A 24,127-nucleotide genomic window follows, 5' to 3' on the forward strand; every position below is an offset into this window, starting at 1 on the left:
GGTGGCTCAGTGGGCTCAGGGTGTGATCTCAGGCTCCTGAGATGGGAGCCCCGGGGTGGGCTCCCACTCCCACTCTGCACATGCTCGTTTGCTGTTAAATCTTCAAAAGCAATTGTAGACGTAAGAGCATATAAACAAAAAGCACAGTGATGTGGAAGGTGATTCTGCCTAAAGTCCACGAGCAGCCCCGGTGCCAGCGGCCGCCCCACCCCGCCCCTCCCGCACTGATCCTGTGTCCTTGCTTCCTCACAGGAGCAGAGCGTGGATCTGCCCGGGGCCTTGCGTACTTTGGCACCTGCCCGTGTGGCTTTAATTGCTTCACCTCTTGGCACTGAGTGCTGGAAGTTACTACACACAGATAGCATCATGTACCCTCCCGGACTTTATTTTCTGCACAGAGTCACCGCGTGTGAGGTGCATCCTCCATAGACGGCCACTCCGTCCCGCAGTGATCCCCAACTGGCCTCCCACTGGTGGCTTCACCAGAGAAACGAGGGACTGCCTTTGCTCCCCAAGCCAGCTGACCCTAGAAGACGCTGGTGGGATGGTGTCAGGCACAGGGTCAGCTCTACCCGGCATTGTGTCCACGCTCCATGGAGCAGCGACTCCCAGGCCCCCCGCCCCCCAGCCCCGGAAGCCAGGACCGCAGAGCCCAGCCACAGCCGGCACCTCCTGCGTGGGTGGCGACGGGCGACTTTCTCTCCATTCCGGGCAACCTGGTGAACCCTGCTGCCCACTGTCCTGCTGGCTCCCCATGCTGTGTGCAGACGTGGGAGTGTCACCGGGCGCCCTCCTCACGGGCACTGCAGGAAGTCCACCCCCAGGAAGGCCGCAGCCCCTTCCTGAATGGCTCTCCGCCCGCATAGGCTGCTGGACTGCTCTTGGCTGGGTCCCGAGTTCCAAAGAGGAGCTTTGGCGACGGCCTTCGACACGGATGTTCGCATGCTGATTCCCAGCGTGAGGGCACTGATACCCTGGTCCCTACTGTGCCTTGGTTCTCGTGTCCGTTATAGAAAACAGTGATTGGATATAAAGGTGCAGGATAAGATGAACTCGGAGAGAGAGGACGCCCGCCTGTGTGCCCACCTGCCCCACCCCTGCCGGCCCCTCACGGCCCCTCGTCCTCGGCGGGCGGCTGCAGGTGGGCGAAGCTCAGGAAGACCTGCTCCAGGGAGATCTGGCTCACGGAGTAGTCATCCATGGCGTACTTCTCCTTGGCCTTCTCCAGAATACCAAACACCTGGCGGAAGCAGAAAAGCTGCTGTTAACAAGCCCAGGGCTGGTGAGGCTCCCAGAGGTCCTACCCCCCACCCCAGCCTGGGGCCTGGGGTGCCCAGGGGGAGGAGGGGGCTGTGCAGGACGAGCAGGCCTCAGGGACCAGCCTTCCCCCGAATCTTCCCAGCTCAGATGTGACCTTGGTCAAGCTATATTCCCTCTCTGGGCCAGTTTTCTTTTTTTGCACCGATTTTTTTCTGCCTCAAATGAACTTCCAAACGTAGCAAGTGTTAGCACGAGTGCCAGAGCAGACACTGTGAGTGACTCCTCTTTGGAAGGAGCCTAGAACCCCCACAGGCGGAGTGACTGCTGGGAGGGCCCTCCCCAGCCCCTGCCAGGCTGGCAGGAGCCAGCTCACCTTGGCCCAGCTGAGGTCAGCCCCGGGCAGGTGGTAATGGACCATCCCCTGGTGCTCATCTTCCAGGACGCTGCCTGCAGGAAGAAGACACCGCGTCCTCGTGAGGGCCAGGCTGGAGGGCCCGGGACCTTGGAATCACGGCCCTCCTCCCCGGGGCAGCGACAACGAGGACGACAACGACGTGGCACCTGGCAGGGATGAGGCCCGGATGCCCTCCCTCGGCCGCAGCCAGCGGCACTCACCCGGGAAGGTCAGGTTCACAAACGCCTTGAACTCCTCTAGCGCCTCCTGCTGCCCGTCGCTCCGGACCTTGGCCCGCAGCGAGTAGCCGCTGCCAAACTTGCTCTTGAGGTGCTGTGGGCTGCCCAGGCACTTGAACTGCCCCTCCACCATGATGGCCAGCCGGGTGCACAAGGCCTCACATTCCTCCATGCTGGGGAGGGGAGCAGAGGCCTGACACAGGGCTGGGCCTGCTGGGGCCTGTCCACTGTGTTGGAGGCTCTCGCAGAGGGGGCCGGTGTGGCGGCCAGATCAAATGGTTCCTGACTCCCACGTGTAGAGGGTGGCCCCCGTGGCTAGGCTGGGGCCTTTGCTCACAGCATCTGCACCCGCGGCGACCAGGGCTTCTGCCCACCTGGCCCCACCCAGCCAGCAGTTGTCCCGGCTCTTACCACTGACCCCCAGAGACCCCGGCTCTACCTGTGGGAGGTGATGATGATGGCCTTGCCCGACTCGCGGGCCCGTGCCACAGTGTCCCAGAGCAGGCGCCGGGCCACGGGGTCCATGCCGGTGGATGGCTCGTCCAGGAAGATGACCGAAGGCTCCCCAAGCAGGGCAATGCCAGTGCTCAGCTTCCGCTTGTTGCCGCCACTGGGAGCAGAGGGGTGTGTGGGCGGGGCGAGGCTGATGGTCAGCTTGGGCTGCCTGTGTCCCAGCATCGTGACTGCAGGGCGCCCCGGGGTGAACAGGAATGGGGAGCGTGCCTGGAAAGCCCGCCTTATAGTTGTGGGGGCCCCCGAATAAAGCTGTGCCGAGGGAGGTCAGTCCACGCCACCTGTCTGTGCTGAAGGGGGCCTGACAGGGGCGTGACGTCGCCCTGCTGCTGGCCTGGCCTCAGGGTAGCAGGAACTGGCAGGGTAGCCCCCTTCATCCATGCCTGGGTCATGTCGCCAAATCCCCCATCGGTCCTGGGACAACGGGGGGGCGCTCCGGCCCCTGACCTGTTTGGTCACCCCCAGCTTTAGAGTAAGGGAGATGCCAACTCTACCTTGGGAGATGTCGGCGTCACTGGGGCACGGGCAGGGAGGGGGCCAGGGCATAGGCACACCTGTATGTCCTGACCAGCTTGTTGGCGTGCGGCTCCAGAAGAAGGCCCCGAAGCGTGTTCTCCACGCAGGCAGCGATGTGGCGCTCGGGGATGCCCCGGACCCGGGCGTACATGACCAGCGTCTCCCGACCCGTCATGTGGTCCAGCAGAGCATCAAACTGGGGGCAGTAGCCGATCCGCTGCCGCACCTGGAGGCGGGGGCGTGGGGGGAGGCGGTGGTCGGAGGAGGCCCCTCCAGGTTTCTGCGAGTGTCTCTGTCTGGGGCGGCTACCATGCTGCACTTTGTCAGGGACACAGTGGGGCCTTGGCCAGCCTGGGGGCGCCCCGGGCACACACCCCGCCCCACCCCGAGAGGCCAGATGGGGCCGGAGCCCAGGTGGCCACAGTGTGTGGGGGAGGCTGGAGCAAGAACGGACAGACGTGACAATGCCTGCGGATGTGTCACCACTTGTACAGGCGCGCTAGGCCCTTCCTCTTCTCCCTCTGACTGCAGCGGGGTTCATCTGTGGCACCTCGGGGGCGGGTGGCACCTGGTCGGATGGTGCGTGGAGCCAAGACCCCATGTGGCCGCACCGTCTCCCGGCTTTTTAGCTGCTGGCAACGGGCTGGGGAGCCTGGGGTCGGTCAGTGGATTTCAGACTCGGGGTCCCTCTCTCCTCACCTCCTGGGGGCTCTGAGCTCCCAGAGTCTGTGTCCAAGGTGCCTGAGAACACTGTGGGCCGCTGCCCCATCACTCAGTACCTGTCCCATGCTCTCCGTCCCCCTGGAATTCAGACTGAATGCAGGGACGGGTCCCCTCCCTCTCCAACCTCTAGGACGTGGTTTTGGTTTCTCCTCTTTCCTGCCGGTGTTTCTAATCTTGCCTATTTCTCCGCACACAGTAAACACAGGTGTTTCATAATCCGGGTCTGGGCTTTGGAAATCTGAAGTGGGGGCCTTGTTTCTCCCGTGAGGCCCTGCGTCTGCGGGTTCCAGATGTGGGGCCATGCATGTCTCCTTTGTTTCTGCATGTGTGCACTGGCCCTACACCTTGAAGCCTTCTTGGGGGCCTCAGAGGAAGGCCCCTTCCAGAGGGTGCGTGCTGCACTCCGCGGACATGGAGGACTAGAAGCCCCGCCACCAGCTGGGACACACGGTGGCCCCCGAGGCACAGGCCCCAGCTCTGCTCCCCTCAGCAGCAGGCCTTCCACCGGACCCCCAGGGGTACAGGGAGTGGGAGGGCGCCTGGCTCGTCCTCACCTGGCCCCACATGCAGGAAGTCTCCCATGACACCCTCCCACAGGGGTCCCAGGCCTCAGTTTCTCCCCTGCACTCAATGGGCCCTGAAACCCAAGCCTGGGTTGCCAGGAGCACAGCATGCCCCCCTGCAGACGTGGATCGTCCTTTGCAGACTCTGGCCGGGGTCCCTCACCACGCAGCGGGCTCTATGACGCCCTTACCGACGTGCTCGGTCATTGGCATTTTATGCAGCTCTGGTTCTTGGGGGGAAGCCTGCTCTGAGCATCCAGGGCACCATTAACACAGATCTGCACACACAGCCGCAGAGAGCTGTGAGCACCCGGCCCCAGGTGCAGAGGAGAGGCTTCTCCATGGAGACCATGGCCTGGGGCTCTTGCCTTCCCCTCTCCTCCCTGTCGCTTGCTTCGCTCTGGGCCCTGGTCACTGCCTGTCCCACCGTCCACGAGCTGGGAGCCAGACACGAGCCCCATCCCTGCCTCCCCGGCTACACCCACCTTCCCGATTTCAGAGCTGATGCTGTAGCCCCCGACAAAGGCGTCCCCAGAAGTGACGGTCTCCTCCCCTGTCAGCATTTTGAAAGTCGTGGTCTTCCCGGCTCCATTGAACCCCAGCAGGCCGAAGCACTCCCCTTTCTGGACTGCGAGGCACATCTTGTCCACGGCAAGGAGGGGTGCCCGCTGCTCGTACACCTGCAGGGCACCGGGCATTGGGGCCTGGGGGCAGCCAAGGGGGGAGCGCGTAGGCCGGAGCCGGTGTTGGGGGGCCGGCCTACCTTGGAGAGCTCCTTGATAACCAGAGGTGTGTCCAGCAGAGAGTCCATGCTGGGGGCCAGGACCCGGTTCCTTTCATCTACCACATCCTGGTCCTCAGGAGGTGCTGACGTCTGAGCGTACCCTTCTGTCTAATTGTTCCAGAAAGAGACCCCACAGGTGAGCTCCTGCTCAGGGGGTCCTTTTCCATGGGACAAAGGGTGGGGTCTCTGAGATGGCTTGTGTGCTGCCTCGGGGCTTTTACAAGGACAGCGGGTGGACTTAGGCTGACGTGAGCATCAGGGAGACACAACCTGCCAAGGAGCGAGGACGGTGCAGGGTAACGGTGCAGGACGCACCGAGAGAGCCAAGACACTCGGCTGAGGGTGGGGGAGACTGTACTCTGTGCACAGAGGCTCATCAGGGAGGTCTTCACAGGTCAGAGCAGCTGCCCCGCCCTGCGTTCCCGCGGACGCCCAGCGCGGCCTCCTCCAAGTGTGTTTGTGGGATGGGACCTACGTGACACACACGAGGGCGGCCAGCCTGGACAGCCTCTGCCAAGATGGAGGCCGTGGAGGCCCCAGGGTCCGGGACTGGAGAGCTGGGGCGCCGGGGAGCACTGCGGCCCCTACCGTGCGCCCTGCCTGGGGCCTTGGGGCTCCCCGACCGCAGGGAGGTAGGGCGTGCGGAGCACCCTGGAGCCACTCACCAGCGCCCGCCTCCTCCGTAAGGCACAGAGGCAGGTCTTCAGCCTCCACAGCGTGTCGGTCTCGATGAGGAAGAGCAGGCTGAGGTAGGCAAAGCCGGAAGCAGCCATGGAGGTCACAAACCTGCCGACCCCCGGGGCGCTCCATGCGTAGAAGTTCTGCTGGTACTGGATGTCTGTGTGGGCAAGGGAGTGAGCACGGCACCCTCCGGCCCTGGGTCACAGCCCAAGCCCCTCTCTAGACCCACAGGGGCCCACACGCAGATGCCCCCACGGAGGCTGTGAAAGCACAAGGTCCCCTCGTTCTCCCAAGGCTGCATCCTGAGCTCCTCGAGGCCTCCTGGAAGCCCTAAGAACTGCCTGCTCGCCTGGGGTGCCTGTGACAAGTGACCGGGTCACGCCCTCGCTTGCTCACTCACGTGCTCCTTCTCTGCTCGAGGGGCTGCACTGTGACATGAAAACGTGCCTCCCCACCCCCGCCCTGGTCACAGCGGTGACAGCTGACCAATCTGAAGACACTTCCAGGCATGGGAAGGGCGTGTGGTAGGCTGAAAGGAGGCCCCAGAGAGACACGTCCACGTCCTGACCCCCAGAACCTGTGAGCAACCCCACTTATCGAAGGGTCCTTGTAGATGTGACAAGTTAAGGGTCCTAAGGGAAGATCCTGGATTTAGGGGGGGCCCTGCATCCAAGCACAGCTGTCCTTGCGAGAGAAAGGCAGAGGGAGGACTGAGATGCAGAGATGCCTGATGGGCAGAGTGACATAGGACGTGGTCAGCCAGGCAGCCTGGGGGGCAGGGGGAGCCCCTTTGCAGAGCGGAGCAGGACAAGGGTCCCGGGGAGAGGGTGGCCGGGGAGACACTCACTGTATTTCCTGCAGTAGTGGGCGGCAACCTCGGAGGACGTGCAGTACCTCCTCATCTCGAAGTTCTCGTGGAAGCTGCTGACGGCCATCCCCAGGCAGTGGTTGGGCAGCACCAGGAACACGTGGTCCAGGGTTCTGGAAAGCTCCTCTAACTTTACCGCTGTAGGGAGGAGTGCAGACCAGTCAGCACTGGGGGATACACGACGCCCAGGACGGGTCCTCAGGTTCGGAGGGTGGGTTCCTGTCTGTCCCCTCTGTGTGTGTGTGGGCTGGATGCCCAGCGGTGTTACCCCCAGGTACGGTACCAGGCCTTCCCGGGACAGCGCCTCTGGGGCACCCCTCCCCCTCCCGCCCCGCTGAAACCGGGAGGGAGAAGTGCTGCTGGCCCTGGAGGGCCACCTTTGGCAGAGGGGCCTGGCCCAGGTTTGGGGCAGAGGGCGTCGGGCGGGCTGGACTCCAGGCCCCCACCTGGGATGCGCATGATGGTGACCATGAGGAAGGTGGCTATGCCCGACAGGATGTTGAATATGGTCAGCCTCGCGTAGGCAGTGGCTGCTCCCGAGAAGAAGAAGTTCATCAGGTACATGAGAGGGATGATGGCCCAGCCGTAGAGCATGAGCAGCAGCAAGGCGTCCGCCATGTGGCCGTCTCGCGTGAAGGCGTGCACGTCAAAGGCTTTAAACACCACCTGCACGGCACAGGGGCAGGCAGCTTGGGGGCCCTGTCTCCACAGCGGCTTCCAGCCCTGGGACACCCCCCCCCACCCCCGATGACCTAACCCCTTCTTCCCTTCGCCCTTGGAGCCGTCCCTGGGGCAGCCTGCTCCGGGGCCCTGCCACATAGTGGGGTGGAGGCGGGGTGCAGCACAGCTGAGGGGTGCTGCCAGGGGCCGTTCCCTGCCTTCCTCCCAGGGCTGGGGCTGAGCTGCAGTCTGTGCGGGGGCCCCTGAAGGCAAGCCCCCCACCCCGACGCACAGGGGAGGGTCCCAGCACCACGCAGCCCTCACCAGCAGTAGCAGACTGGGGATGAGGAAGGATATGAGGTCCCACAGCAGAGCGGAGAGCCAGAATGTGGCCACATGGACGCCGCTCACAAACTGGACGTGCTTGGCCTGGACGGCCCTCTCGCTGACTGCCAGGATGGAAAATGTGCTGGCCAGGAAAGCCATGGCGAAGAGCAGGTTGAGGGCAATGTCAAATCCCTTCCGGCCTCTGCAGGGGGTTCGGGGGGAGGACAGGGCAGGTCAGGGACAGAGCACAGCAAGTCCAGACGGCAGGGGACATTCACAGGTCCTTGGTCACTATCCAAAGCATGTGATGGAGGGGCCTCGCCCTGAAAGGGGCTTAAGAGAGAATCCCAGAGCCGGTGTGTGTGGGGTGGTCTTGGAGTGAGGAAAGTCCCATTCCCCCTAGAATGGCTCCTCCTCTGGGCTTCCTGTCCCCAGTGAGGGCACCACCATATTCCCAGTTGCCTTCAGCCCATCGCTGGGCACTTGCTCCCCACAGACATGCAGGGGACGGCGGCACCCCCGACCCACCTGCCTTTCCCACATCTCCTAAGAACCCCCACACGCAGCTGGCTCTGTCCGGGTCAGACCCCCATGGTCAAGCGCCCGCGAGGCAGCTCATCTCTCACATTGGGTCCATTCCACATTCTGAAGTCGCTGGCCAGTGACACCTTCCAGAAACCAGCACCGTCTGTCTTAACAAATGTACTTTGACACCTGGATGTCATTTGGCTGGAAAGAGGGCATTATGGATCCACAGTACAACACGATGGGCCTTAAAAGGGAGAGGAGCCAGTCACAAAAGGCCTCTTTTTCCTTTTTTTTTTTTTAATGGCCTCTTATTATATGACTGTATCCGTACGAGATGCCCAGAGCGGGCCAGTCCATGAGGCAGAGACAGCATGGAGGCCACCTGGAGGAGGGGACAGAGGGGTGGGGAGTGGCCGCTGTGTCACGGGGCTTCTGTGGGGCACCACGTAATGCTCAGCAAAATTATACTGAGCATCCAAGAGGCAGGCAAGAAGGTCCTCAGCATCACTAACCACCAGGGAAATGCAAATCAAAGCCACGACGAGAGGACACCTCAGTGGTCAGACGGCCAGCAGGTGCCAGGGAGGATGTGGATGGGGGAGCCCTCGTGCACTGTTGGTGGGAACTCAGCCTGGGCCAGCCGCTCCGGAGAGCAGCATGGACGCCCCATGAAAAGCTAAAAGCAGAACCACCATATGTTCCTGCAATTGCACTTATGAGGGCTTATCTACAGAAAATGGACTCGCTAGGGACACCTGGGTGGCTCAGGGGTTGAGAGCCTCCCTTCAGCCCAGGGCCTGGTCCTGGAGTCCCGGGATCGAGTCCCACATTGGGATCCCTGCATGGAGCCTGCTTCTCTCTCTACCTGTGTCTCTGCCTCTCTGTGTCTCTCATGAATAAATAAGTCTTTTAAAAAAATAAATAAAATCTTAAAAAAAAAAAAAAAAGGAAACAGAATCACTGGTTGGAGTGCTGTCTGCACCGCCACCCTCACGGCGGCTACTTTCAACGGCCGAGGCAGACACAGCTGAGTGTCGACAGGTGAGCGGATCAAGAAACCCGGGATGTACACGACAGGATCTTTCCAGCCGTGACAAAGAAGGACATCCCGCCATTGGTGACAATGTGGTGGACCCTGAGAACACTGGGCTAAATTAAGTCAGAAAGACAAATAGCATAAATCTCTCTAACCGATGGAATCTTAAACATAAGGCAGCCTGTAGACCAGAGAACAGACTGGTTGCTGCCAGAGGTGGGGGTGGGCAAAGCAGGTGAGGTATCAACAGGTGCGAATTTCCTGGTCATGAAGGAACTAAGTCCTGGGGATGCCAGGTGCAGCCAGGTGACCCCGGCTACAGGTGTGACACTGGATGGCGTATCTGAAAGGTGCTCAGAGAGAACACCTTAAAGCCCTTCACCACTGGAAAGAAACTTGCTACCCATGTGTGAGGGGGGATGCCAAGTCGACTTGCGTGGTGAAAGGTCACCTGGAACTAACGTAACCCTGTGTGCCAATCACATCAGACATGCTGACAGCCAGGCCCTGACAACCAATCCACTGCACATTACAAAACAGGTGCAGAATGACATCTCCTAAAGCTGCAAACACAAACCAGAATTCCCGCCAGCCTGTCCACCACACTGAGGCCAACTTGCGGGTCTCCCTGTCCGGAGCCCACCAGTGGGGAGCTGCCCCTTCCCAATGTCCCTGGTACAGCCCCCTGCCCCGCCTGCGGTTGCCGACCACCCCACCCAGGATCCCAGGGCCCCATGGGCCTATCCCCCCAGGGTACAGAGTGGAGGCCACTCCCCAGAACAGCGTGGTTCCCGACCCTGCGGTCCCGCTGTGCCACCAGGGTCCCCCCCACAGCAGGGCAGGACACGGCCTGAGAGCAGAGATGCACACGGGGCCTCCTGACTCGAGGTCACCCTGGGCAGCAACACCTGACCTCACTGTGTTCTGCGTCCTGGTCATGTGCTGGGACCCCTGGGGACAGCGGTCAGTAGGAACCGGGGACAGATTTGGGAAGAGGATACTGCCCCCCCTCCAAGTCCCCCCCCAACCCCGGGAGACCTCACTGGATATAGGCAAGGTCTCACTAGCTTATGTGCTATCCAAGGAAAGGGTGCGGATGAAAGGCTGAGAAGATGTGGGGTGGGGGTTCCCTGGCCAGAACCCAGAAGCTGCCAGAAGGCAGATACTGTGCTTTATCCATCTACATGACCCTTGATGGCCCCAGGCAGTGCCTGGGTGGGCTGGGGCCCTGGCAGAGGGGCAGGAGGCCGGGCAGCACACGTACTCGTTGAACTGGTCCTTGGCGGCCTGCAGGGCGCTCCGGGGCTGGGGGTAGTTGGAGACCACGATGGAGGCCTGGGGGCCACACAGCTGCTTGAACAGAAGGTTGTCCACCACAGCCAGCGCCGTGGCCGGGGAGTGGTACGCCTGGTTGTTGAACAGGGCGGTGACCACCGTCCGCTCGCCGACATCTCTGAAGGACACGGCCACCAGGCACCGCTCGCTAAAGCCACCTCCCTCCACCGAGGCCCTGAAAATCAGGAACTCCTCCAGGTCGCCTGCAGGAGGCAATGGCAGGGTCAGTGGCACGTGCCCGAGGTGGCTGCCCTGAGGAGCTCGGAAGGCCTGCGGGAACGGTGGGAAAGATGTCTACTCGCGCAGACGGGCCACGGCCATGGGGCCACGTCACGGGAGCAGCAGGGCGAGCGGGCACCCCGTAGCCGACGGACCGACTCCTCCTTCCGCCCCACAGATGCCTCCGGAGGGACGCTCACGGGAGCAGCCTGGGCCAGGTTGGCGTGGCAGGGAGGAGCCGCTCAGGGGAAGGTGAGGCTCTGAAGGGGAGACCTGGCAGGGCTGACGGGCCACTGGGGGGGCAGCAGGTGCACGGGGGCGGGGCGGCCAGGGGAGAGGGACGGGTGGCCCTCAGGGGGCGCGATGAGACAGGACCTCTGCCTGTTTTCCTAGCTTTCTAGTTTTTATGGAGGAAGTATCCTTTCATAATTAGAAAAAAGGGACGGTGTTTAAAGAGATCGGCTCGAGGGAGTGGGGCGTTTCCTGGTCACCTGAAGCACCCCAGCCGACCCCCACTTGAGGTCTTGGCCCCTCCGGGCATTCGGGTTCTGCGTGGCCACGGCCCGCCCCGACCTGCTGGTCCTCACTTAGCTCCGTGGCGGACACGTTGGGAGAGGGGGCTCTGATGCGGGGCGCCGGGGTCCGCCCTACGCTCGCGGTGGCTGCAGGTCCAGCATCACACGCGCCCGCACACGCGCTCACTGCCTGGCCCTGCCTCTCACGCAGCTGTAAATGGGGCCAACAAGGATACGGCCTTGCAGGACCCAGGGTCGGTGAGGGCACGGGGACGTGTCAGCGAGCCCCACGTGGACAATTGCAAAGGCTCCGCCCAGGCCCGCCGCAGCTGTTGTTACACAGGGAGAACAGTCTCGAGTCCTTAAATATGGTGTAATGAGACTGCACGGTGGCCAAACCCAACGGTCACGCACTTGACGAGGAAGTGAACACAATGGCCTCCCAGAAGGACCCAGGCCAGGGGCTATGAGGCCATGTCCTGAACGCCCTGGAGCCACCGTGTGCCCTGAGAGCCCTGAAGCTGGGTGACAGCCAGGAAACAAGGCATGACAAGGGCGTCCACCGCCGCCGCCTCCGCAGAGGTAACTGGGGTCACGGTGGTGGGCGGGGCTGTGCGAGCTCCTGCCTGGCAGCGGTGCCTACTGCAGGGCTGGCCTGTTTTGGGGGCATCCAGCTGTCTAAACAAGAACCTGACTACTGCCCAGATTTGGGGCCGCCCCGTGGCGGTGGCCAGTGAACTGAGCCAGCCTGTGCACACGTCCCGTTTAACCTGAGTACGAGGTTAAACTGGTCCCATGGCCACCACCCGGGGCACGGAGGGTCTTGGTTTGGTTTGACATGTTGGAAGAAAGCACTGTGTCACCTCAGCGCGTGCCGTGACCAGCCTGGCGAACAAAAAAGGGCAACGGAGGTTTCATGTTTCACCTACAATGGCCCCAAAACAGGCTACCTTGGCAAACTTTAGCCCTGGGTGCCGCCTTGTGTCTTCCCTGGACTCAGGGCGCCAGCCTTCTCCCCCAGCGGCAGGGTCTGCAGGCATGTCCGCTTCCCTAACAGGGGGGCTGGGGGAAGGCAACGCCAGGGATGCTTTGGGACCACGGTGTGCAGGTCAGCAAGGAACTAACCGCCCCCGAGGCCCACAGTGCCTGGGTCGGGAAGCTGGGCTCTGAGGACCCGGACCGGGCCAGGGGCCTTCCCTTACCCAGCACCTCCCGCGGCTCCTGGCCCTCAGCCTGCAGCATGTCTTTCAAATGCTCCGACAGCTGCTGGTCCAGCCGGGAGGCCCCAGGAACGGCGAAGGGCACCACGGTTCTGCCGTATGCACCCAGGGTCAGCTCCAGCATGGGGTCATCGAAGGTCTCAGAGGAGTAGTTGACGGCCAGGAGGGCCAGGGTGACGCATGTCAGAGGGACCAGGACCTGGGCCACCACCATCTTCCACTCGCGCAAGCTGTACACAGCCTTCTTCAAGAACATGGCCCAGAACTGCTGGCAGTGGAGGGCGAGCTGTGGCAGAGGGGACGGGGCAACACGGCTGTCACGCAGGGCCAGCATCGGAACCCTGCCTGCCAGCAGCAGGCACGGTCCAATCACAGGCCTGGGGGCCTCGGGCTGACATGTGTGCCCTGAGGCCCCCGGGCTTCTTGCAAACATGTCCCTGCAGGTCCTGACGTGGGCCTGGGGGGGGTCTCATTGGCTCGTTGTCACGGGGCCTCGGGGGACCAGCTGTGATTCCACGGGGGAGCTGAGGCCTCTGCCCTTCCCCTGATCCTGGCAGGAGGACCTGGCCGCACTCACAGGGGGGCAGAGGGCTGCAGTCCTGCAAGTGCGGGCGCCAGGGTCAGCGTCCCGCTCTTCCACCTGCTGGCCGTGCCACCTGGACCCAGGCCACGGTGCTCTATCTGTAAGACGGGCCAATGCTGCCCTCTGCCTCACTGAGGAGGATGGGGACATGGAGCACCGTGAGAACCACGTGACATGTTTACTTGTTTGTGGGTGGCCCAATTATAACAAGGTGAAATTACACTTGCTTGATTAAAATCCTCTGGGTTGGGACCCTGGGTGGCTCAGCGGTGGAGCATCTGCCCTCAGCTCAGGGCATAACCCTGGGGTCCCGGGATCCAGTCCCTCGTCAAGCTCCCTGCACGGAGCCTGCTTCTCCCTCTGCCTGTGTCTCTGCCTCTCTCTCTCTCTGTGTGTGTGTGTGTGTCTCTCATGAATAAATAAGATCTTTTAAAAAATAAAAGATCTTTCCTTCTCCCTGCCAGGACCACGTGACTTTTGATGTGCCCTCTTCCCAGTGAACTGACACTCCGCAGCCCTTGTCTGCCCTCGTGGGCATGAACGCATGGGGCTCAGGGGTCCCCCAGCCTTCCCGTGCCGGCTGGCCCAGCCCTCTGCGCTCACCCCGGTGTTGAGCTTGGTGGTGGTGCACTCGTCCTCGATCAGCGAGCCGACGCCATCTGTCAGGTCCATGACGCCACACAGGTGGCTGTCCACTGCCCAGTCGCTCGCCCGCCTCTCATGCTGGTACTGCAGGGCAGGGAGCTGGATGGCCTGGATGTCCATGCTGGTGTCCACCAGCTTGCCGACCCTGTGCCGAGACACAGGAGGCCCGGTCACCACTCGGTTTCTCCTGGGGGGCTGTCCAGGTGGGAGGAGGAGGAGCACATCCTTGGCCCTACTGGCTGGCGGTTCAGTTCTTCCCTGGCTCATCAATAGATGTCACTAGATCACTGGGCACTGCCGCCAAGCAGAGTCCAGCAGAGACGGACGGCCAGACCAGAGCCCTGCCCACAAGGATCCCGGTCCCCCTGGGAGATGGCTTGAAGCCAGCATTTATAGCCAGGGCTTTCCGGAGGAGAGAAGGGGCTGGGGGCACAGCGGGAGCCCTGGAGGGTAGTCGTGCCCGCTGTGGGCACAAGCTGAGGCCTGCAGGCAGAGGGGTGTGCTCTGGGAGGGGCCACCCCAAATGGGCCCAGCACGGCCAGTATGTGCAGAGCACAAGCAGTGAGGCTGGCAGGCCCCTGGGTGCTGGGCCGCAGGGGGCCGGAGCCACCCTGATGCCCACGAGCCACATCATTCATGCACACTATGTACACACTCACTGCTCCGTTGCCTGGTTTAGGTCCTGGGATCCTCACTGAAAGACCCTGAGCTCACACCTGTTTCCGTATTTCTAGTTCTCCGCTCTCTATCTGCCAGGTCAGCACTCAAGTCTGGTCAACACGGGTGTGGTACTGAGTCCCGCCCCCCCGCTGCAGTCCTGGGGGCCTGTCCAGCCCCCACTGTCATGGATGGGGCCCCTGGGGTGCCTGCACACTCTCCACGATGGGAGTGGGGGGGAGGGGAGGCATGTGTTTCTGGAGACCTGAGCTCAGGGGGGCGCTCCCTGCCTGGGAGTGGGGAACGCTGCAGGGAGTGAGGGGCACTCCCTGCAGCCGGCCGACCCCCTCAGGCGGGCATGGGATGCGGCCAGTAAGGGCGGCCTCAATGTCACGTGTCCCACAAGCACTGCGCCTGGACTGCTGGACACGTGTGTGTACTGACCGGAGGAACACCTCCTCCATGGTGGTGACCGAGGCCCCAAAGCTGGCGATCCCCAGCTCCTTCTGGTGCTTCTCCAGCTTGGCAAATAGGCCTTCGAACCTGGAAACAAGAACCCGAGTGAAGAGCCGCTTCTCATTTAGAGGGAGCTCATTTCTCCGTGTTGTCGGGGGGAGCACAGGGACCTGAGTCCTTGAAAAGCCGCTGCAAAACCCTGGAGTCGGGCTTTGTCTCTCCCTTTTCCTGTCCCTATGTGACATTCTGCTGGGCGTACATGGGAGGTGTTCTCTAGCACACGTCCTCGCAAAACACACCCAGAGAAACTGATGACTATTCACCTGATTGGAGGTGGGGGGGGGATAGTGCTTTCTAAGAAAAAAAATCACAAGGAAAAACATATGACCCATTAACTGTACTCATGTGGAAAAAAATCCCACAAAATTAGTCAACGACCAATGGGAAAAAACTGCGGCAAACACAGCTGATGTTAAGACATAAAACATGGACAGATACACGCGCAGGGACAGGAACTCCTGGCACCCAGAGGAGTGGTGCCGAGGGGCCGAGGAGCGGCAGCCAGGCTCCACATCCTGCTGGCGGTGACAGCAGACATACAGGACGCCACCGATCCCACGGGATACACAAACATTTACAAAAAAACCTGTTTATTCAAAGCTGGCAGACGTGGAGTAAAATGGACCCTCTCCCGCCCTGCTGACGGGAAAGTCAGACACCATCTACCTGCTGTCGGGACTCTATCCTGAGCAGGAGAGGGGAGATTCAGATAGAGTTTTCTGAAAGGACATTCACTAGCTTATTTCGGGGGGTAAAACCATGAGGGCAGGGTAACCTCACAGATGTTGATGAAATCACAGGGTGACCGAGTTGGTGGGTCCTATGAAGTTATTAAAACCAAACAACCCAGTTGCATTCACCGCAAGATTATTAAGATTTGCACCCTGTTTCTGAATGTGACTCGAGAGTCTGGTTTCCACCCACCACCCTAGGCGTCTGCCGTGTTTGCGACACACGAGCGCAGGACTCCAGGCCTGACACCGGGAACATGCATGTTCACAATCCCACAAGCGACCCTGAGAGGCTGCTGTGCTCCGCGGCCCCGGGAGGTCTGGCTGCGGGTCCTGCAAGCTCGTCCGTCCCCCCTTCCCCGAGTGCTGTCACAGGCCGCCCCCCCCGGTCCAGCCTGACAGGTACAAGGGGTAGGGCTCTAAGACGGAGCACCCGCCGCAGGTGGGTGCCAGTGTGCCCCAGGCCCCGCACCTGTGCGTGCTCTCCTTGGGGAGGATGAAGGACAGCTCGGCGCCAGCTCTGCTCTCCAGCGTGGCAGTGGGGATGTGCTGTCGCACCAGCCGGGTGACAGCCTCGGGGTCACAGTGAGGCTCCTTCACCAGCGTCATGTGGTAGCCTGCACCTGCAACGGCCAGGAGCCCTGTGTGACACTGTTTCCCGCTTATGCTGTCTCACTGGGCCCTGGGCTCGCCATGAGGGAGTGACGGGGAGGAAGCACCCAGCGTGGGCGCCATCCTGAGGGCTTGGACTCCCAACCCCCTGCTGGGCAGAGATGTCTGAGGCCTGGGGTGGAGGGCAGGGGTGCTACATGGTGAAGACTCGACTCCAGACTCCAAGTCTCAAGGGCGGTGTTGGGAACTGTTCCCGAGACCTGTCCTCCCTGCTCTCTCCCCAGGGGAGCCCCAGGATGTTGGCTGCCCTCTCTAGCCACCCCCAGGAAGCTGCAGCAACAGGGCACACAGGCCCCAGGGTGCCTAAGGAGGACAGCCAGTGCCCCCCGTTGACAGGACATGGGTGGACCCTGCTGGCAGGCCAGCACTGTGTCGGGTCATGAGCTGCCCTCAGGAAAGGAAGACCCGCTCACAGGGCAAACCCCGTGCCACAGGCCACCGGCTCAAGAGTCTCTACGTTCAAGCATGGCCTCCACCAGGGCACCGGAGGTCTCAGCAACCCTGGCTGGCGCTTGGCTGGTCTTCTTTTCCCCGGCCACCGCTGGATGTCGTCCTAACCAAGTTGGGCAGTCTGCTCCCTCCTCCTGTCCTAGCCCCTCCGCTGGCCTCAGCATCCCCCTGGGGAAGCGAGCAGCCCCCCGCCCAGGACAGGGCCTGTCCCCGCTGCCCACCCACCCCACTCACCATACTTCTGCTTGAGGAACAGTGAGGACCCGCAGCATTGCAGCTCCCCCTTGGCCATGATGGCCACGCGGTCCCCCAGCAGGTCGGCCTCATCCATGAAGTGCGTGGTCAGCAGCACGGTGCGGTCGCTCTTGTGCTGCTGCAGGAGGTCCCAGATGGCCCTCCTGGAGATGGCGTCCATGCCCGAGGTGGGCTCGTCCAGCATCAGCACCTGGGGACGGAGGCTGGCTACGCGGGAGGCTCTGGTTCTGTGCACATGTGGCCACGCTGTGGGCGTCTGGGGGTCTGCAGCCCGCCCCTGCCCATGGGGGGCAGCCGCCCCGGGTGCCCGGCCCTGGCCCGGGGCCTCCTATCTGCCTACCTTGGAGCCCGCTATGAGGGCGATGCCGATGGAGAGCTTGCGCTTTGTGCCCCCGCTCAGGAACTTGCTCAGGGCGTCCCGCTTGTCCTCCAGCCCGAGGACGTGCAGCATCCGCTGGACTTCCTCAGGACACTTGTGGCGGGACAAGCCCTTCAGCTGCAACAGTGGGTGTGGGGAGGTCGGGAGGGGGTCCTGGTGGGGGCGGGGGATGGGCTGCCGGGAGCCTGGCCTTGGTGCCGCCTCCTCCATCAGTGTGCCCGCCTGGTGCCCGGACTCCCTCCCGCCTCCCTGCTGCAGATCCACGAAAGCTGCTCAGCTGCTTGGAGTGGGCCCTGTCTGCCGGGAGGCCGAGGGCTCGCACCCTGGGGCCCAAGTACACGGGCCACGGAACCACCATGGGTCCTGAGTCCAGTTCACTGCTGACTCACCTGTGCGTAGAAATACAGGTGTTCTGCGACGGTCAGGTTGTCAAACAGGACGTCGTGCTGGGGGCACAGGCCCAAGCTCTTGCGGATCTGAACCATGTCTTGTGAAATGTCGTACCCGTTGATATATGCCCGTCCACTGGTCGGGGGAAAGAGACCTAGAGCCGAGCAGAAGACACGGAGCTGTAAGTTCGGTGCAGACGCCCTACTGGTCGGCACAAGGGCGAGGCTTGTCTCATGCATGTGGCTTTACTTCATTTCACGGAGCACCCTGGCCATAGGTTGGCCAGTGAGGCCACTCCCGCCTTGGGGACTGTGAGGGCCTATGGCTGGGCCCCTCACCTGTGAGCATGGACAGTGTGGTGGTCTTCCCCGCGCCATTGTGACCCAGCAGCACCGTGATCTGCCCCTCGTACAGGTTCAGGGTCAGGTCTCTGACAGCCGCCTTGCTCCCCACTCTGAACACCTGCAGCAGAGGTGGCCCTCGGCTTCAGACTCCACCCTGCCCCCACCTACCCTCCGGAGCACCAGTCCGAAAGGACTCAGGAGACCCTGCCCAGCATCACCAGTCAGCACGGAGGCAGGAAGTTTCGGGCAGAGTGCTGACTGGAGGCCATGCTGCTCCCATCGCCCATAGTCCCCCAGCTTAGCAGGGGCCCGACTTCGGTCCCTAGTGCCCTGAGCACAGCAAGCGTTTGCAAAGCTGACAGGAGGGTTCATTCCAAGTGGCGTGTGCTGCTGACTCAGGCCTGATCCCCTGGGCCCTGGGGATGGAGCCTGGGGAGTGGTCAGAGAGCAGTCATGGGGGCCCAGAGGGCAACAAGGCCTGGGGATGGTCACTGGCTTGGAGAGAGCTCTGGGTGAGGGCGAGGCCCCCGTGCCCCCGTTCCCACCAACCCCACGGAGTGTGGCACCTTGGTCACATGCTTGATCTTGATCCCAGCCACCAGGTCCTCTGGCTCAGCCTCAAAGTATTCCGTTCTGAGCGCTTTCTCTGGGTCATCGTCTTCCTCTTCCTTTCCCAAAACTGTCCGTGGGTGTCCGCACCAGTACGAGGGCTGGGATGGAAATCAGACGGATCTCAAGGAGCTGACTCGTGTCAGTTTGTTTTGTGTGTGATGAAGCAGAAACACTAACACAGACACGCTAACTACACGACAGCATGCAGCCCTCAGCAGGGCGGTGGGCTGCTGCAGAGGGGACGTGGCCTGAGGCTACGAGCCGCATGGCTTCTCCCTCATCTGACCTGGGGATGTTCTGAGCCTTTCCTGATCTGCCATCTGGGCACCCGGTCCCTGGCAGGCTGACTTGGAGTGCAGACGACTCAGATGTGACACAGAGGAAAAGTCAATAAGGGCCTTTCAACTAAAGACAGGCCAGCCAACGTTCCAGTCCAGAGTGGTATCTGGGCAAAACACAGTGAGGCTGGCCTCACTCAGCTCCGCAGGAGCTCAGAAAATAAGCAAGAGAAGCCCAAAGGCCCAGTCTCCCCCTGCCATGAGGAAGCTTCACCACCCCCTGTCTGGACGATCCCCGCCATCCGTCCTGCCATCACAGGGCCAGGCTGCGGGAGGGGTAAGAATGTAGCCAGAGGCTGTGCAGAGCCATGCCCTCGAGGATGGCTGTGGGCACAGGGGGCACACTGGTTTGGGCAGGGTCATAAGAAAGGGACAAACGGGCCCCCAGGAGAGCCGCCCCAACTCAGCCCTGCAGGGAGACCCCCATCTCCATCCCGGGGTACTTGCCATGCCTGGAATGGTTCTAGCAACACTGGTTCCAGGGACACACCGCTCATGTTGTAAGGGACGCCAGAGCGTGTGCTATAAATCACTGAATGCCACAAGCATAACTGTCAGCGTTTCTCTCTCTTGATGACAAAGTGACAGGGCGTCCGTGGGTCAGGGGCGTCTTCACTTTGATGGAGCACGCCAGTGAGCGCCAGAGAGCAGGCACCACGGGGCACCTCAGTGACCACCAGCAGGGGCTGATGGACCCCACAGCGGCCCCTCCACACGGCACCGTGCACTCAAAGAGAAGGTGACTCAGGAAAATGCAGATACGTAAACGTGATTCAAAAAAAGTAAAACAAAATTTATAAATAAAAATCTGCAAGTATTCATGAAAAGATCCAGGCATGTTTGTACTTAAGATGATTAGGTTAAAAAAACAAGTCTCGGGCATCTTTACAGCACAGTCCCCTTTTTATGAAAACAAGCACATGTGGGGCACCCAGTGGCTCAGTGGTTGAGCACCTCCCTTTGGCTCAGGTCGTGACCCCGGGGTCTTGGGATCGAGTCCCGCGTCGGGCTCCCTGCATGGAGCCTGCTTCTCCCTCTGCCTGTGTCTCTGCCTCTCTCTCTGTCTCTCATGAATAAATAAAATCTTAAAAAAACAAAACTAAGCACATGCATGTTAGATGCACATACGCTCAGGCCGTAAGCATGTGCACAGGAAAACCATCTGGACTACACGCCAGCGGGCCAGCCTGGGTCATCTCTGGGTGGTGGGACTGTGCTGTGAATTCTAGAAGCAGCATCATTTTTATGAGATGCTGTATTACTTTGTAGGCAGAAAACCCAGTAGGATGTTTGTTTGAGATGAGGCCGGGGATGGGATGTGTGGGTCCCTCGTGAGCCTCTTCTCTCCGACCATGAAGCGCAGGGCTCCTCTTGGCCAGTGGAGGGTCTTAGGGCCTTTGGGACACATGGCTCAGTGACTGCACACAGGATGGGGTCCCCTCTCCCAGCCCGAGGAGGCGTCGCAGAGTGTGTGGAGGACACCCCTACTCTTGCGGAGGTGGCCAGTGTGCAGAAAAGGGCTGTGAGGACTCACCATGATGAAGAAGTACCAGGGCTGGGGCACGCCGAACTGCCCCGGGAGCACGGCCTCCACGTACCAGGTCACCAGGCCGTAGAGCACAGAGTCCAGCAGCAGCATGCCCAGCACTTGCCCGAAGGAGAAGTCGTCGTCCACGTTGACAGGACTCAGGAGGTCTCGCCACTGGACGCCCACGCCTAGAAGACACAGCGGGACGTGGGCCTGAGACAGGCCCTGGGGCGCGACAGCACACATGTGCTCGTCACTGCAGTGAGCGTGACTTGTCCCTTCCTGCATTTACAGCACAGCTGAGGACCTTCCCCAAGGCTCCGGACAACCGTGAGACACCAGAGCTCGTGGGGCTGACGAGGTGGGCTCCTGTTCGATTTACGACCGACATGCACATCCGCACGTGTCCATGTATGTGGTAGTCGTGTGCACACGCACAATCCACATGTGTGCACACACAAACACACACATACGTATGTATGATTCCAGTAAGGCCGACACGAATAGTGTATGTTGAACGCAAGTCTTTTCAAAAAAGAGAAGTACTTGAGGCACGTATAAAGCTCTCCCGAGTGGCGCCCATGGGTCTTGAACCCCCCTGGTTTGAAACCCCACATCCTAATGGTGCCCGGGGCTTCCGCGTGGCTGGTGACCCTCCGTCGGCTCAAGGGGCCCCGTGGAACTGGCTGTGCTCTGGCTTTGGTCCCTCTCAAGCAACTAGAAGTTTGTCAGTTTGTCCGTGTTCAGCAAAATCAGCAGAGAACTTTGAAGGCCAAGAGTAGCCACGTAGATAGATTCTCGTTCACGGCCTTGTAAAAAGTATTTGAAGCCCTGGGAGAGGCGGTGCATTTAAAAAGCCCACGTGGGTCACACACGACTAAACACAGAAATGCAGGTATTTAGGGCCGAGGGCTCAGGAGACACTGCCAAGGAAGAAGACCACTCGAGCTCAAGAGGAGGCCGTCCCCCGCCCGCAGACCCGCGCTAGGACACACGACGGCCAGGACTCTGCCACACCTGGGGTGAGACCATGCGGCCTGAACCACACAGCGAGGGCAGCACAGGGCGGTCCCCAGACGGGACATCTGTGGCCACGTGGCAGCTCACGCTCACCCTCCTGCGTCCTCCCAGCAGCCACGGCCTCCTCTGCCCTCCAGGGCCCTCCCACGGGCACCCCACAGCGGGTGGCCTTCAAGGTTGGGCCTGGGGCCACTGCGCAGGCCTGGGCCGGTGCAGGGCTTGCAGACGGGAGGGCGTGTGCCCAACGGTGTCTTTACTTCGACCCCATGACGTTCACAGGATCGGGAAGTTTCACAAAAATCTCGAAAACGGTCCTGGCCCGTGACACCACGCCCGCGGCCTCCTCCCCAGCCCGCCTGACCGGAGCTGGGGGCTGCTCCCCCGCAGGCTTTGGGGCCGGGCGCTGCTCTCCCGCAGCGACAGCCGCTCTGGGCGACGGTAGCCATCGTGAGCGCTCTGTCCCCCGCGCTGCAGGTCGGGGCCACCTCCCCAGGGCTCCCAACCCGGAGGGAGGCCGCCCGCCTCGCGCTCTCGGGGTAACCAGGGTGGCAAGCGTGGCTTGCCAGAGGAAGGTACTCACCTTTCGCTTCAAATTTCCCTATGAGCTGGGCTCCCATGGCCATGGCAACGTTGGACAGGAGGCAGGAGAGCAGCTTCTGGCTGAGAGTCATCCAGTTGTAGCGGGGAGCAACGAAGAGGTACGGGATGTAGGTGAAGAAGTAGAGGAAGCCGCCTATGGCTGCGGCCATGTTGGCTGCGGGGAGAGGAGCCTGCGATGAAGGCGGGTGGGCGGGCGGCCATGGGGCCGGGTGGGCTGGGCGGATGGCGGGGGTGGCCGGGGGGGCTGGGTGGGGCCACTGTGGGGCTGGATGGGGCTGGGTGGGGCCGCCGTGGGGCTGGGGTGGGGGCTGGGGGGGGCCAAGTCCGGGCGGGGGCACCTGGCCGAGGCGACGCTCTGCACCCACCCCAGGCCACGGCTCCCCTCCCGTGCTTACTCGTTGCACAGGCGGCCGCTGTGTTGCACGGGCCCCAAGCCTCCCAGAGCTTAATCCGCGGGGGACACAGAGTAAAGGACGGGGGTGCCGGGTTGGGCAGCCCAGGGCAGAGCCCAAGGCACAAGACAGGGACCAGGGGTCCCCCGGGCTGTGGCTGCAACAGCCACCAGTGGGCCACGGAAGGCCCCGACGGGAAGGTGACACGTGGGCGAGCTTTGATGGGAGTCATGGGGAGAAGGGTGCGGCTGTGGCCCATGCTGGCGGCCCTCATACACTTTGGACCTCGGAACCTTCTGCGGCCTTAAAAATGATTGAGGACATCACGGAACGTGTGCTCGTGTGGGTGATGCACACACATGCTTATCTACTCCTACTGTGTCATGGGTTAGCACTAGGACAATTTAAAGACTTTTGAGAACGGTAACAAACCTGCTATAGGTCAACGTAACTGTGTTTATGGAAGTCCACTCTATTTCACACAATTTAGTGAGAAAAGTGGCATCGTGTTACATTTTCACAAGCCTCTGCGATGCCTGATTTAAGGGATTATGGCCGCTGTGCTGGGTGCAGCCCACCAACAAAACCAGATTCGCACAGGTCCACAGCCAGAAAGGGGAGACGTATTTTGACAGCCTCCCCAGATACTCGTGGGTTTTCTCTGTCACTCAAGTACCACGCCACAGGCAGTCGTTTCTTAAAGGTCAGGTGCCACATGGACTCTGACCGATGAACCTGTCACGCTGTTACCCAAAAATCCACTGGCCTACCTTGCGCTTAGAATGGGTTATTACTCGGGCACGATCCCGTAGTGGGATGCCTCGGTCATGCACAACGTACTGCTTGTTGAGTTATGCAGATCTTCTGAGTACGGTCATGCTTTATCGTACGACGTACAGATAAATCACGTTGGCTGATACGATCACCAACCTCCTAAAAGTCTAACTGCTGAGATGCTGTCAAGCTCATGGTGTTAGATTCAAGTTTGTAAAACCCTATTTTTCGCTTGAATGCTGGGATTTCACAACTGACATCCGATACCGTCCATTTTTCTTAAAAGACAAGCTCACGTTAGAGGAAATGCCTGCCAAACACCCAGGTGTGAATAATTATAGCCCGAGGGTGGTTCTTTTGAGCAAAAATGGTGTTCCATGAAAGAAGTGACTAGTTTAGCTGACAACTCAAGCCACTACATGCCAGCTACTGGCCATGTCCAGAGCTGAAGGGTAGAAGCAGGGAGACACCTCGAGGTCACTGTGAACCAGGCTGGTGACAATGGCCAACAGGGGGTGAGGTGGGGGTGGGACAGCGGAGGCGGGGAAGACACGAACTGCTCATCGGACGTGGTGCACAATGGGACAGGAAGACAGATGTCGGGGATGATCCCAAGGTGTTTTGGTGAGAGCGGCAGGAAGGACAGGGTGCTACCAGCAGAAACAGGAACGGGCTTCTGGGGATGGGGTCAGGAGGTGGTGGAGGTGCATCCTGAGCGTCTCAGGGACGTGGTGTGTGAGTCTGAGCATCAGGGGCGAAGCCTCAGCTGGAGCTTGCAATCTCTGGATGAGCCACACATTCTGAGTCCTCCGAGGGGAGGCTGGTGTGCGACGGGAAACCCCGGAATTCAGGATGAGGAA

General features: G+C 61.2%; 1 protein-coding gene across 3 annotated transcripts in view; it reads right to left on the reverse strand.

The window, feature by feature from the left end:
* Positions 1–364: 364 nt before the first annotated feature.
* ABCA3 (ATP binding cassette subfamily A member 3) overlaps positions 365–24,127 on the reverse strand; it is a 40,177-nt gene continuing 16,414 nt past the window's right edge. For all 3 annotated transcript variants that reach the window (XM_055341388.1, XM_055341385.1, XM_055341387.1), the window contains 23 exons: positions 22,082–22,255; positions 20,488–20,669; positions 18,570–18,713; positions 17,998–18,121; positions 17,659–17,813; positions 17,231–17,386; positions 16,870–17,080; positions 15,986–16,136; positions 14,711–14,809; positions 13,568–13,754; positions 12,364–12,667; positions 10,357–10,630; positions 7,526–7,730; positions 6,988–7,207; positions 6,521–6,679; positions 5,658–5,830; positions 4,972–5,100; positions 4,694–4,888; positions 2,961–3,148; positions 2,333–2,503; positions 1,876–2,066; positions 1,634–1,707; positions 365–1,240 (listed from right to left, as the gene is read on the reverse strand). In XM_055341388.1, coding sequence (XP_055197363.1) covers positions 1,109–1,240; positions 1,634–1,707; positions 1,876–2,066; positions 2,333–2,503; positions 2,961–3,148; positions 4,694–4,888; positions 4,972–5,100; positions 5,658–5,830; positions 6,521–6,679; positions 6,988–7,207; positions 7,526–7,730; positions 10,357–10,630; positions 12,364–12,667; positions 13,568–13,754; positions 14,711–14,809; positions 15,986–16,136; positions 16,870–17,080; positions 17,231–17,386; positions 17,659–17,813; positions 17,998–18,121; positions 18,570–18,713; positions 20,488–20,669; positions 22,082–22,255 — 3,998 coding nt within the window. In that variant the 3' untranslated portion in view covers positions 365–1,108. The remainder of the gene's footprint in view (positions 1,241–1,633; positions 1,708–1,875; positions 2,067–2,332; positions 2,504–2,960; positions 3,149–4,693; positions 4,889–4,971; positions 5,101–5,657; positions 5,831–6,520; positions 6,680–6,987; positions 7,208–7,525; positions 7,731–10,356; positions 10,631–12,363; positions 12,668–13,567; positions 13,755–14,710; positions 14,810–15,985; positions 16,137–16,869; positions 17,081–17,230; positions 17,387–17,658; positions 17,814–17,997; positions 18,122–18,569; positions 18,714–20,487; positions 20,670–22,081; positions 22,256–24,127) is intronic.

The sequence above is a fragment of the Nyctereutes procyonoides genome, unplaced genomic scaffold (genome assembly GCF_905146905.1).
Source record: "Nyctereutes procyonoides isolate TBG_1078 unplaced genomic scaffold, NYPRO_anot_genome, whole genome shotgun sequence".
NCBI lineage: Eukaryota > Metazoa > Chordata > Mammalia > Carnivora > Canidae > Nyctereutes > Nyctereutes procyonoides.